General features: G+C 29.8%; 2 protein-coding genes and 1 pseudogene across 2 annotated transcripts; 2 read left to right on the forward strand and 1 right to left on the reverse strand.

Annotated features, from left to right (window-relative positions):
- Positions 1-23: 23 nt before the first annotated feature.
- Positions 24-4,241, forward strand: LOC111675729 (annotated as a pseudogene).
- A 231-nt stretch (positions 4,242-4,472) lies between these two features.
- LOC111675727 (regulator of nonsense transcripts 2) lies at positions 4,473-9,091 on the reverse strand. Its single transcript, XM_023436543.2, has 5 exons — positions 8,055-9,091; positions 6,974-7,631; positions 5,923-6,909; positions 5,556-5,859; positions 4,473-5,492 (listed from the first exon to the last, which is right to left on the reverse strand). The coding sequence occupies exons 1-5, from the start codon at positions 8,935-8,937 to the stop codon at positions 4,785-4,787; spliced, it is 3,540 nt and encodes a 1,179-aa protein (XP_023292311.2). The 5' UTR covers positions 8,938-9,091; the 3' UTR covers positions 4,473-4,784.
- A 1,817-nt stretch (positions 9,092-10,908) lies between these two features.
- LOC111675733 (tektin-3) lies at positions 10,909-12,930 on the forward strand. The gene is made up of 6 exons (XM_023436547.2): positions 10,909-11,119; positions 11,182-11,450; positions 11,508-11,883; positions 11,943-12,154; positions 12,218-12,526; positions 12,595-12,930. The coding sequence occupies exons 1-6, from the start codon at positions 10,994-10,996 to the stop codon at positions 12,821-12,823; spliced, it is 1,521 nt and encodes a 506-aa protein (XP_023292315.2). The 5' UTR covers positions 10,909-10,993; the 3' UTR covers positions 12,824-12,930.
- The last annotated feature ends 737 nt before the right edge of the window (positions 12,931-13,667 follow it).

A 13,667-nucleotide genomic window follows, 5' to 3' on the forward strand; every position in this document is an offset into this window, starting at 1 on the left:
TTTTTGTCAAACTTAATAATACGATGTCTGACCCGTATTATTTACATAAATTCTTACCAAGGTAAGTATATTTACTGTTTAAATGCACTTTAAATTTATGAACAGACAACAGGGCCGATAGAGGCTAAGGTGTATTTCTTCACATTTAATCCTTCTTTTAACTTAACTACAATGAAAATAATCCATGCTTAACTTTACGAAAAAAAATTTGTAACTTGTATTTTCCTAATTTTTACAAAATAAGAATTTTGTAATATTTATTTCTTAAATTTTAATGAAACTAAACAAAATAATATTAATAATGCTAGCATTAAATAAAACTACAATATTTTTATAAAATTTAAAAAAAGTATAATATTATTCACGAATTATTTTCATAAAAATATTTGCATAAATGAATATTTGGTAAATTTTACAATATTTATTGAAAATTCACTTTTTTCAATTTATGTAAAATAATATTTCGTACAATTTCGTATATATTACGAAAGAATTTCGTGGTGCGAAACAACCCTTTCATAATATTTTGTTTGTAAATTAAAGCGAAATTAACATAATGATATTCATTATATTATTAAATAAAGCTACAACATTTTTATAAAATTTAAGAAAAAGTATAATATATTTTGCGAACTATTTTCATAAAAAAAGAAAAAAAATTGTGCGGATGATAATTTGTTAAAAAAAATAAACTTAAAATTAAAATTTTTACATAAATTAATATTTCGTAAATTTTACCATATTAATTCCAATTTTACATTTTACAACTAATGTAAGTTAATTTTTCTATGATTATTTTACATTATACAAAATTATTTCGTACAATTTCGTATATATTACGAAACAATTTCGTGGTGCGAAACAACGAAAGATAACGAATTTTATTCTCAGTGTAGTAACTAACTACTTAGACCAGGTTCACACTAGGAAACTTTTTATGGGAAACTTCTGATTTTTTGTGTGAGAGAAACTGCCGGTCCACACTAGGAAACTTTTTTTGTGAAACTATTGATTTTGCATGAGAGAGAAAGAGAAGGAATATTATTCATCTCTCTCACGGTACGGAGTTTCCCGTACTCGGAAACTTGTTTTGTTATTCTTCTCATTCGTTTCTGAAATAAAAGTTTCTATGTGTGGACATTTAGAAAACTTCATAAGAGAATTAAGAAAAAGTTTCTCTACGAAAGTTTCCTAGTGTGGACCGTCACAAAGAAATATCAACCATCTCCTTCTCTCACACACAAAATCAAAAGTTTCTCAACAAAAGTTTCCCAGTGTGAACCAGGTCCTATAATTGAAAATATTTTACAACGATATATTGTTGTATAGCGTTAATTAAAAGTGAATTAATTTACTAATAATTGAGAGAGTAATTCGTTATAATCATGTTAAAATAGAACATATGCATGTAATTGTGTAATCTTTAAAATTGCGCATAAATACATACATTATATATAAATATGTTTAATTAGTGCAAAAAATATTTTAATTAAAAATTATTTGTAGTCTAGACGAAGTTCATAGTTTACCTTTGCGGTTTTCTTAATTTCGTGGTTCTGTGTCCTTTTTAAAGGACTTTAAAGTTTTAAAAAGTAGATATTAAAAAATATATTTTAATATACTTTTACTGATCAAGCAATGCTGAATTTGATGACAATAGAAAGAAGATTAGAAAAATATTTATCATGATAAAGATTTCAGTTTTCAGTGTTTTTATATAAAAATAATATAAATAATTATTAACGTATTCATAATGAAAAAGAATTAGATATGAATAATAGAAATAAATTATAGTAAATAATTATAAATAAGCATTTTATTCTATTCTAGAGAAAGTATTTATTTAGTAACTAAATACCTTAAGCGAGATTGTCAATATTCGGCAGTGAAGAATAGTATATACTTATGAGCTTTTTAGTAAAAATTCTACTTTTTGGTTAAATTAATTTTGTTGATTGACAATTAATGGGTATATCTGATACTGGAGGGGATCCCAGCTGAAGCGTTTGGGGGAGGGGCTTAAATTTATTTTTTACTTATATTTTTCCCTTTTTTCATTTTTATATTTTGTATAAAATTTTTCGGTTTTTTTTTTTTGGGGTGAAATGGTTCCCTTTTACACCCCTCGTGGATCCTCATCAACCAGTACTATATACTGGTTGATGAAAACAAATTTACATTAGCAAATACAAAGAGTTTTTGGAAATGTATACCCTACATGGTGTGATTACGGTCGGTGTAAGACCAATATTCTTAGGTGTTACAAACATCAGCACAAACTCATAATTACCTCTCCACTATAGTTGTGCAGGATATACAAATTGCACATATTGTGACACATACAAAATTTGTTAAAAAATTACATGCACATGTGTATCGAGTTTGATCGGATTTAGACATAGGAATATCTAGGTTTCTATCAGTCCAGACTAGAACAGTAACCACTTTATCGAATATAGAATTGCAAAGTAAACTAATTTTTAGTATACAGGCCCTACTTATATTATTTAAACATTTAGATTACTTTCACCGTGCAGTGGATGTGAACCACCTTATGGATTTAAGAATGTGATGTCATTAAGCACAGATACAAATCGGTTTTTAGTAAGTACAAAACATTTAGAAACAGACATACGAATGTACGTAAATTAGACGGACTTATTCTGTATGGAAAGCAAAATTTACTATGCATTGTTATTATTATATTTTTAATCAAATTTTAAAAGTATTTTATAAATTAGAAAGTTTATAATAATTGTAAACATTCAAAAATTACTTATAATAGAGTGAAGTAAGAAATGCTCCTATTTCTGGTAATTTGGATGCACCTGAAGGTGGTTTTGATGCTATAATGCAAGCTATTGTTTGTCGTAAAGAAATCGGTTGGCGTGAACAATCTCGTCGTTAGCTAGTATTTTCAACTGATGCAAGTTTTCATTACGCTGGCAATGGCAAAGTAAATGAAAAATTTTTATATACAATTAAAGTTTTAATAATATCGATTATTTTCATAAATTTAACTTTGCCGGTTAATTGAACCCAATGATGAAAAATGTCATTTAGATTCAGAGGGAATTTATACATATTCAAATAGGCAAGACTATCCTAGTATTGCCTAAATAAATCGTGTAGTAATAAAAAATTCTATAAATTTAATATTTGCTGTAACAGCGAATCAACGGCTATGTATAAGAAGTTATCTAAAACTATTGAAGGTTCATCGACGGCCACGTTGTCAGATGATTCTTCAAATGTTGTCGACTTGGTTAGAGATGAATATAATGTAAGTTTTGATATAATTAATAATTATGTATATTAAAGTTTTAAATTATTTTAAATTAATCTAACTATTGTAGAAAATATATTCTTCCATTGAAATGAGAGATAATGCCAGCAGCAATGTTAGGATTACTTATTTCTCGACATGTTTATATGGTGGCAATGAAGTACCCACTTCAAGATGTGATGGTTTAAAAGTCGGTGATATTGTTAATTTTACTGCCCAAATTTTAGTTTCTTCATGTCCCGTTGACCCCAATGAGTGGAATTAAGTTATTGAAATATACCCTGTAGGCATTAATGAAACTTTACTTATCGATTTAGAAATTATTTGTACATGTCCCTGTGAAAACCCAAATTCAGGAGATTATCAAAAAATTTCTCCTCTCTGTAATAATCATGGAACCCAAATTTGTGGTACTTGTGAATGTGATTCTTTGGTTGATGTGAATGATAAAAGTATTGGTTGCCTTGCTGATAACGTGACAACTATAGATTGCAATGGACGTGGCATATGTTTGTGTATGTGATAAACGATTTGATCCGACAGAAATTATTTCCGGAAAATATTGTGAATGTGATAATTTTTCATGTGATCGTCATGACCTGTTATTGTGTTCGGGGCCAGATCACGGTGTATGTGGACTGGTGATGCTTGCGATTGTAAAGCTTCAAATGAAACATGTATTTCACCTAACGACGGTAAAATTTGTTCCGGACAGGGTTAATGCGAATGTGGTGTTTGCAAGTAAGTATTTAAAGACATGAAAAACAATATAGAAAAATTATAATTTTTTTTCTATAGATGTAAAAAAATCAAAGAGAATAATTTTTCTGGTCAATTTTGTGAATCTAATCGTTGTCATGAGTTAAAGGATTGTGTTCAATGTCATATATTTAAAACCGGTCCACTCAGAAATCTTACAGATTGTATAGCTAATTGTACGACATTTGATAATTGATAATTAAATAAACATATCAAACGTAGATCACTTTCAAACTGTATAGATAATATAATTAAAACAGAAATTTTCCTTTCCTCACAAAATTCAAATTTAACTATAAAGTAGAAAATAAACTGAGAATAAACATTATTAATATATTAAACGAAATAAAATAAATTAAAATCCTCAATAATTACTTTAAAATTTTACCTAAAAATAATTTTAAACAAAAAATAAATAAGTACACTATTTCAACCAAAATGTGTTTTTTTTAATAAAAAAAATCTTTTATTTTTTATATCATTTGATAATGATTAAATAATGAATACATAAAGATTCATATAAGTTCTCAATCTAAACATGAAAAGTAAAAACTTAGAACTCAACTGTCAGGAATTAAAAAAAGATTAAAAAATACACAAAACTGACCATTATGTAAAAACAAAACTCTGCCTTTGGAAAGCATTTATGAGCTCAATTAAGATTACATTAATGTAACACAAGTTTTGATAAGGAGAATTTCGAGTCCATTCATTTTATGTTGAAACAATTACCAAAACGTCAATGAAATATTAAATCAGCATCGGGGGCACCTTTTTGATGTTTAAATTTTGGTTTATTGGGACGAGCGTAAAGATTGGCTTGATTACCACGTTGTGATTGCATTAAAGACTCCTGATAGTCTTCCTCTTCAATGCGATCGGTTATGTTGAGCGTTAAACGTTTGACCTTCTCCTTTTCCTCGCGTATTTTTTCTTCTTGCAGTTTTAAATTTATGGCCAACTGAGAATCGGAAGGTGCAGCAAACTGTTTGAACTGCTGTTTACCACCCTTACCGCTACGTACCATCAGCACAAATGGTATAGCAGCAGTATTAGTTGTTTTTACATCATTACTGGGTGGTGGAGTTGTTTGAGATGTAGCAGCAACTACGGAAGCTGAGGATATTTGTTCGTAGGATTTTTTATTATTTCTAACCATCATGGGTACGGGTATATCTTTTGTATTAGGTTTAACTGTTTCCTTTAAACGTTCCTGGTAACTGTCCTGGGCCATTTTCTCAAACATTTGCTCAAATTCTAAATCTTCTTTAGTTCTTATCACCGGTTTACAGTCATCCTCAGGCATACCTTCATTTTCAGTCCAATCGGTGGTATTTGCTTGATTTGTACCATCTTCAGTATTTTCATCATCCTCATCGTTGAATTCTTCATCGCCGCGTTCATCTCTAGGTCTTCTATCTAATTCCGAGGATGAATCATCACTGGCCTTTAAAAGTAAATTGTAATTTATAAAAAAAAACATTTTTTCGAAATAAACCCGTTAACTTACTGCCTCATCAAATTCACTGTCCTCCGGTATAGGATGTAAATTGGAAGAATCTTCAGTATTCAATTGTTCTGTCAATTCCTTGAGCTGTGGATATAATTTATCTTGCAACTTTTTAATGGCTTCCTTGGCCTGTTCAAGATTTTTGTAAAGTTTTAATTTAGGCCTAACATTCGACAAACAATCACGATACATGTGATCCACTAATATAGGAAATAAGTCATGGGTATCTTGCACTTTTGAAAATATTGGATTTGATTTTTTAAACCAATAGTAATGTTGAAAGAACACCAAAAAGTAATCCAATCTAAAAAGTAATAATATTATAACTGCAGGAATAAAATTATATGTGTATTAACACAACACTTACTTTTGCTTGCTAGCAGAACTAGTAAAATAAGGACCACAAGTGTCTAATAGTACACAAGCTAACTTCAATCTAAACAAACTATCGGGAGGATCTAATTCCGAAATCACTCCCTCCTCAGTGGAAACACCCAAGGAAATAATGGAGTATAATGTATTTAAAATATTAGTAGATTCTACCAGTTTGTAGTTATAAAGTTCACCCAAATACTTGGCCATAGCTATACGACGTTGTGCCAACTTGGGTGAATGTATCTCCAAACCAGCTCTTATATCCTCGAACACATTGTCTATAACCATAGTAACCGCTTTCTCTTGATATGAACTCAAACCCGATAGTAGATCAGCCAGACAGCGAATAAGTGGAAAACGCAATAGATATGCTTTTGACAGACATTTAATAACATAGTTACTAATAGTGGAATCATGCCAATTAATGCGTCTTAACATTTTAATGCAACGCTCTACATTTTGCTTATTTAGCTCTTCAAATATTAAATGCCTTATATACTCATGTATAACAGGCCTTAAAACCACATCCTGTTTCACCGTCTCTGGAGGTTTAACCAAATAGAATACATTTTCCACCTGAGCTGCATGCCTAGAGTCTAGAGCAGTAGCAGTTTTTAAACGCATCATTTGATCGAGAAAAGTGTTCATGAGCCAGCGGGTATCTTTACAGTTGTACAAATAAATACCGGCCACCTCAATGAAAGCACAAGCCATTTCAATTTGATGATGTTGAAAATCTCTGAGTAGAACTTTTAAACAGCTTAAAGCATCAAATTTCTTGAGTAAGCCAAATTTAACCATTTCACCCATAAAGCGCACAATTTTTATTTTAGACTCAATATTCAATTGATTTTTCATGCGTATGTGCCATTTGAATTCTTTTCGCAGTAATTCCGATAAATCCAAAGCAACGTCAGTATTGCAGAGATTTACAATGGCCACAAAACGTGATAAGAAGGGTAAAAGATCTAAGCGATTTCTAAAAATATATCAAAATATTTATTCCAGGGATTTTATTTTTGAATGCTGTCTGTAATACCCACCTATGTACGGCAAATATAGACTTAGTTAACTTTTTTCGATTATTTTTGGTATTATAATTCAAAAGAAATTCTATGGCAGCCGAATCGATTAGTTCCTTATTAACACAATTATTTAAATTCTTTAAAAATTGAGCGAATTGCTGTTTATTGGAACCTGGTGTTTGATTACTTTGTCGCCCCACTTCCATCAAAGCATTGCCAATTTTATCCGGTAACTTTTCAGTTGCTCCCAAAACATCATCATTATCTACTTGATCTTTTTCATTTGGGGGATCTGAGGTGGTTGAGGGTGGATCATCTAAATCGATATCATTGTCTATGTCAGCATCCAATGCTTCTTCGGTCATTTCTGATGTGTCTTCTATTTGTTCAGGATCCACTTTTGGTGCCGAAAAATTTGGCAGAAATTGCCGAAGATCTGGTAGATCGATGTAGAAACTTTTTGTTTCTTCATCACCCCATGGATCGAGCTCACCAAGAGCTGCATCATCCATCATATTTTCAATAACTGCACCAGGATTACAGATCTCTGTTTCCATAGCCAATTCGGGTAAAGGTTCATCCAATAAATCCGACAAAGTTTGAGCCGACGATAGTAATTTATCAAAGTTTGCTTGCATTAGTTCACATTTCTCTTTTGTTTTTGTAGAAATTTCACCTTGGATTGTGTAAGAAATATAAAATTAATTTCCATTTAGGCTCATTTTAGTTCAGTTATGATATAAGAATGGAATGTTTAAAACAAAAATATGCAAAATGCAAATAGGCATTTAATTTTATGAAAAACATATCTATTCAATTTAATTTGTAAAACACATTCATGTCTTCAGCTTCAAAAGACGAGTTTGGCAGTCTGTTTGAATTTCTAATTTTACGACACTATAAGAATTTTTAATAGACTATTCGGAATATTAAAGACATCCCTGCAAGAATTTTACTATTTAAAACCAGCAGAGTCGGTTTAGAAATATAGGACATGCTTATCTTACATATGAAAAATCTTATTACATATATGTATTTAGCTGTAACTTTTCTATAAAATTGTTAATTTTTAAAAAATGTTTTTATGTAAAATTATTACCTTTGGAAGCCATAGCTTTTTTAAGATTATTCGTCATGTTCTTCAGTTCTGCTTGTTCCGAAAGTAAATGTTTACACAAGTTCTTAAAATAATCCTTTAATAGTTTTCTTAAATTCTCTTGTTTATCGGAAGGTAAAAAGTCTGACTTTGGTATTTCTGGATTATCATACTTTTCAGCTAAATTTATCATTTTCCTAGGTACTAAACCCGCATACTCCTCACCACAATGGCGACAAAATGATAATATTATCGAGAAGTTACTGTGATCTTCTTTGTCCTGGGAAATTACATTGGTCAGTACATTGCCCAATAGACTTAAGCCCTGTTTACTGGTTATTACACCTGAACTTACAAGTTCAGCAAATAGACGCAAGTCTACGCGTAGCTTACTAGGGTTTGAAATTTTTTCTCCCGGTTTCAGCAACAATGTCTTTTGCCAAGCTTCAAAGAATTCGTTATCGAAATCTGCATAGGTTTGATGCAATTTAGAACACAGTAATACGACTGCCGGAACATCGGTCATTTTAATTTTAGCTTCCGACAAAGCTGAACATATTTCCGAAATATATTTGCTTAAGTTTAGGCCTTTCATATCTTTCATTAGTGGATCTAATTGTGCGGCAGTAAATTGTTTCAATTTCTTAACAAAAGCTGTATTCCGTTTTAGACTTGAATCCAATTTGGCAAAGTATGATTCTTCGGGTAAATCAAAATTAGTATTTTCATAACGCAAATGAGATTTAGCTGAAATTTTAGCTTTCAGTTCAGTTAGGAAGGCATTTAGTTCTTCTCGTTCTTGGCGTTCCAATTCTTCAGGATCTATTACTGCTTCATTTTCTTCTTGGCCGGTGGCAGTGGCATTGTTTTCTATATCATTACTCATGTTGAGTTTTAAGTTTTTCAGTATTAAATTTTCACAATAACTATAAATTATATACACTTTTTTTAAGAAATAACTTGTATTTTCGCAAAATAAATAAAATAAAAGGTTTTTCTGTTTTTTCACATTTCCCACTTTCACATTTGACGTTTAAGATGTGTTTTTTCTTTGTAACAGCTGACTAATACCGGTAATGCAGTGTTTATTTGTTTATTTTTTATATTTGTAAAGCAACACTGATAGAAATTTTGGAATTAAAAATCGCTTATATTAGAATAAATAATGAACATCATCATGAATTACAATTTTACAAACTAAAAAATCACATATTATGAAGAAATAGTTGACACGGAATTAAATAGTTGAAAATCTTTTTAAAGCTGCTAAAACAATTTATTTATTTATTTATTCAATATAGCAATACAAAGCCTTAAATTTCTGGAAAATCAAATTTTTTAAATTTATTTAAAATTCGTATTATATTTTAAATATGTTTATATTATTGGAAAGCGCTCGGCTAGATTAAAAAAATATTCTTTAGTGTGCTATTTATAGGTATTTAAAAATTTGAAATAGAAATATTGTTCATATCTTACGTACACATGTGACACACAATTTTCTTTTTAACAGAGATTCATCATTAGTTTATCAAATTTTAGTAGGTCCATTTTCGAAATTTAAACCAGAATATTCCTTTGCTACACAGTAGGGTTCTATAAATCGACTTTCAATTAATCGAACAATCGACTTTTTGTCGAAAAAAGTCGAAATGTCGAAGTCGACTATTATTTTTACAAAAACGTCGATAACTCGACTATTGTCTATGAAAAAAGTCGAAAAGTCGACTTTGTAAATAAAAGTCGGAAAAAGTCGAAGAAAGTCGGAAAAAAGTCGAAAATAGTCGGAAAAAGTCGAAAATAGTCGAAAAATGTCGAAGTCGAATATTCGAAAAATGTCGAAGAAGTCGAAGAAAATCGGAAAAAGTCGGAAAGTCGAAAAAAGTCGAATATAGTCGAAAATCGAAAAAAGTCGAAAAGTTAGAAAAAGTCGAAAAATCGACTTTTAATTAAATGAAAAAAGTCGAAAAATCGACTTTTAACTAAATGCAAAAAGTCGAAAAGTCGACTTTTCATAAAATGCAAAAAGTCGAAAAGTTTTAATTTTAAAATAAATTTTTTTGGCACATGAATAAACAAGTATTTTTGAAAAAGAACCAATTTCCTAGACATTAAATTTCCTGTTGCGAAGGTCACCAAATAATAATTTGTTAGTAATTATTGTTGTTGTTCTCAATATACACTAACATACATATGTATGAACATAATTTTAATAAAAAAATATAAAAATAAATAGCGATTCGTTACCATGATTTCAAAGACATTTAATCAATATTTTCAAATTCCTATGGGAAAACAGTTTACAATTTTGCAATAAGTAGTTTACTAACTACCTTAATACTAATAGTCTTACACTTACCCCCGAATACGTTAGGTCATATTTTGTCGTTACATTAAAAATAATTTTAAATGCTTTGTTGGGAAAATGAGGATAAATTTCTTCAGCAACGTTATCCAACATTGTATCCTAAAACAGAAACATTAAAAGATTTATTATTAAAATCAAGTGTACCAATAGTGAGTTCTTAAATTGGAAAAAAAGGAACAAAATAAAAAATCACTATAAACATAATTCAAATTTTTATAAAGTTTTTATTAAAATAAGTTACTAAACAAAATGAAATATTTTAAAGATGTTTATATAGAAAATCGTTTGTTTGATCATCGTCTAGTTAAAGATGATTTAATCGATCGTTGGCCCTGTGACAAGGGTGATCAATATGTGGAACGCAAGGATTATAGGAATTTAATGGAGTCATATGTATTCATTCATTTTATTATTTTAATTCAAATCACACTTTATCGTAAAATTACAAAGTCACTTTTATAAAAATCCAAGTAGATTCCCATTTTATTATTAACATTTTTTTTGATTGTTTTATTAAATATTTTTTTTATTTTTATTGATATAATAATATTAAATCTTTTGTTAAAATTTAACTATGGCAAAATTCGAACAAACTGTTATGTATTCTCAATTACAGCCATGGAGTACGGCTGGGGCACCACCATGTATGGAACCAATTTCCGGTCCTACAGTTCCGCCTCGTGTAGGAACATCTTACCAGGTGTGCATTTATAATTTTGAATACTTTAATATATCGATTAAAAAATGTTATACATTTAATAGACTTCCCATCCGCATCCATGGAGACCTACACTTAGTTATGAAATGATTGAGGTTAAAAATCTAGCTGAACAACCTGTAACAAACCAGCTGGTGAAACCACGATTTGCTCCAGCAGGCATGACAACAGAACCAATGACTTTTCCTAATCTGGTGACAGGATTTCAACGTAATCCCCAACATGCAGCCAGAGCCGCTCTCTATACACGTTATACATCCGGAGAATGGATGAATAATAATTTATCGAAATATACTGAATCGAACATTAATAGGTTGGTAGGAGATTTTTGGGGATTTTAAACAAAGCTAATTTTTCATTAAAATTTCAGAAATCAATCAGAACGTTTACGTAATGATGCCGTCCGTTTGATGCGTGAAACTGATGAGAAGACTGCTCAGGGGCAACGTGATGCTGGTCGACGTTTGGGTGAACGTATTACAGATGTAACTTTTTGGCGCAATGAATTAAACACTGAATTGGAAAAATTAGTTTCGGAATCATCAGCCTTCACCGAACTTAAACGAAAATGTGGCAAAGCTATGCTTGATATAGAAGCACCTTTGCACATTGCCCAAGAATGTCTATATCATAGAGAGGGACGTGCAGGAGTCGAAAAGGTTCATGATTGTGTAGAGAAAGCTTTGCTATTAGAAATTGATAATTTGCGAAATTCTCGTGAAAAACTTAAAGAATTGCACGACAAGGTATTGTATAAAAATGTTTTTTTTAGTCTACAAAAAAAAATTTACACCTTAAATTCAAGATAACCAAACAAGCCAATGATTGTCGGGCAGCTCAACATTTATTGGAAGAAGATGTCTCATTCAAAGAGTCAACTCTGGGCATTGATTCTGTGTGTCATCAATTAAATAATTACAGCAGAGGTATTGCATATTATGGCGGTATCGAGAAATATGATCCATCTGTAAGTACTCAAGAGACTTGGGCTGAGGCCAGTAGTCAACGTGTCAGTAGGTATGCTTTTTAAAATTAAAATTAATTGCTATTTATCATTAATATATTTTTGCAAACTTAAAGATCTCAGGCAGAGCGTTCTAAACTTTCTCAGCTGCGTAGTGATGCTGAGACTATCGTTAATGCAATTGCCACATCTATGTGGGATCATTGGAGTAATACAAATAATAGTTTTGATCGTAGATCTCAAGAAATGGCCGAATCGAAAAATAAAATACAATTACATTTACATAAGGTACAACAGGAATTGTTTGATTTAGAAAAGCATATATTTTTACTGCAAAAAGCCATACAGGATAAATCGAATCCTTTTAAAGTGGCTCAAACACGTTTGGAGGCTCGTAGTCATCGTGAAGGTGTAGAGTTATGCAAGTAAATTAATTAAAATTCTAAATTTTACTTTCGATAAAATGCTAATTAATTATTTTTTTATTTCTAAGGGACTATGCTCAATTACGCTTGGTGCAAGAAGTAGATGATCTGAAAAATGTGGTGAATAATTTACACCATAAATTGCAAGAAGCTGAAGCGCAACACCAGAGCCTATTGAAAACTCGATCTAATTTGGAGGTTGATTTGCGCAATAAAGTCAATGCTCTATTTATTGATCGTGAGAAATGTATGGGTTTAAGGCGTTCTTTTCCCGTTAACAACATGATTAAATATTAAACAAATTTTTATATGTCTGTATGTTAAACCCTGTTTGTGTTTTTAACAATTTTAATGGCAATATTTCAAATTAATAAAGTACTTTATTAAAAAAGTTTTTTCTATAATAATCAATATTTTTTTCTATAATAATCAATAATATAATTACCTGTTTTATGCAAAAATTTTATATAAATTCAGAAAAGTGACAAAAAAACTGTTTTTCTAATATCATTACAGATTTAAACTTAAACAATTTTATGTAAACAAATTCCGTAGTAATCTTTAAATTTTAATTCCATTTTAAAACTTATATACAGAAAAAACTTTAAAATTGAACTAAATCGAGAATAATTTACAACTTTTAAATTATATAATGTTAAAATATTTTGACATTTTTAAACTCTTTTGATGCCAAATTTAAGCTTGTTTAGACTAACAATTTCGAATATTCATTAAATTATTCTAATAATTTACGTTTTTAATTTCGATAACTCAAAATCTTAAATTTTAGAACTTTGACTTAAACAATTGGCACTAGGGTTCTATAGTTGAAACGAAAAATCGACTTTTCGACTTTTTGCATATTATGAAAAATCGACTTTACGACTTTTTGCATTTTATGAAAAGTCGACATTTCGACTTTTTGAATTTTCTGAAAAGTTGACTTTTCGACTTTCGACTTTTTACATTTAGTTAAAAATTTATTTTTCGACTTTTTTCATTTAATTAAAAGTCGATTTTTCGACTTTTTCCGACTTTTCGACTTTTTCCGACTTTTCGACTTTATAAAGTTGCCAGAAGCGTAAATTAATAATGTTGCCATTAAACATTATATTATTATTATTATTTATTATTATTAATA

This window comes from Lucilia cuprina, chromosome 3 (assembly GCF_022045245.1).
Source record: "Lucilia cuprina isolate Lc7/37 chromosome 3, ASM2204524v1, whole genome shotgun sequence".
NCBI lineage: Eukaryota > Metazoa > Arthropoda > Insecta > Diptera > Calliphoridae > Lucilia > Lucilia cuprina.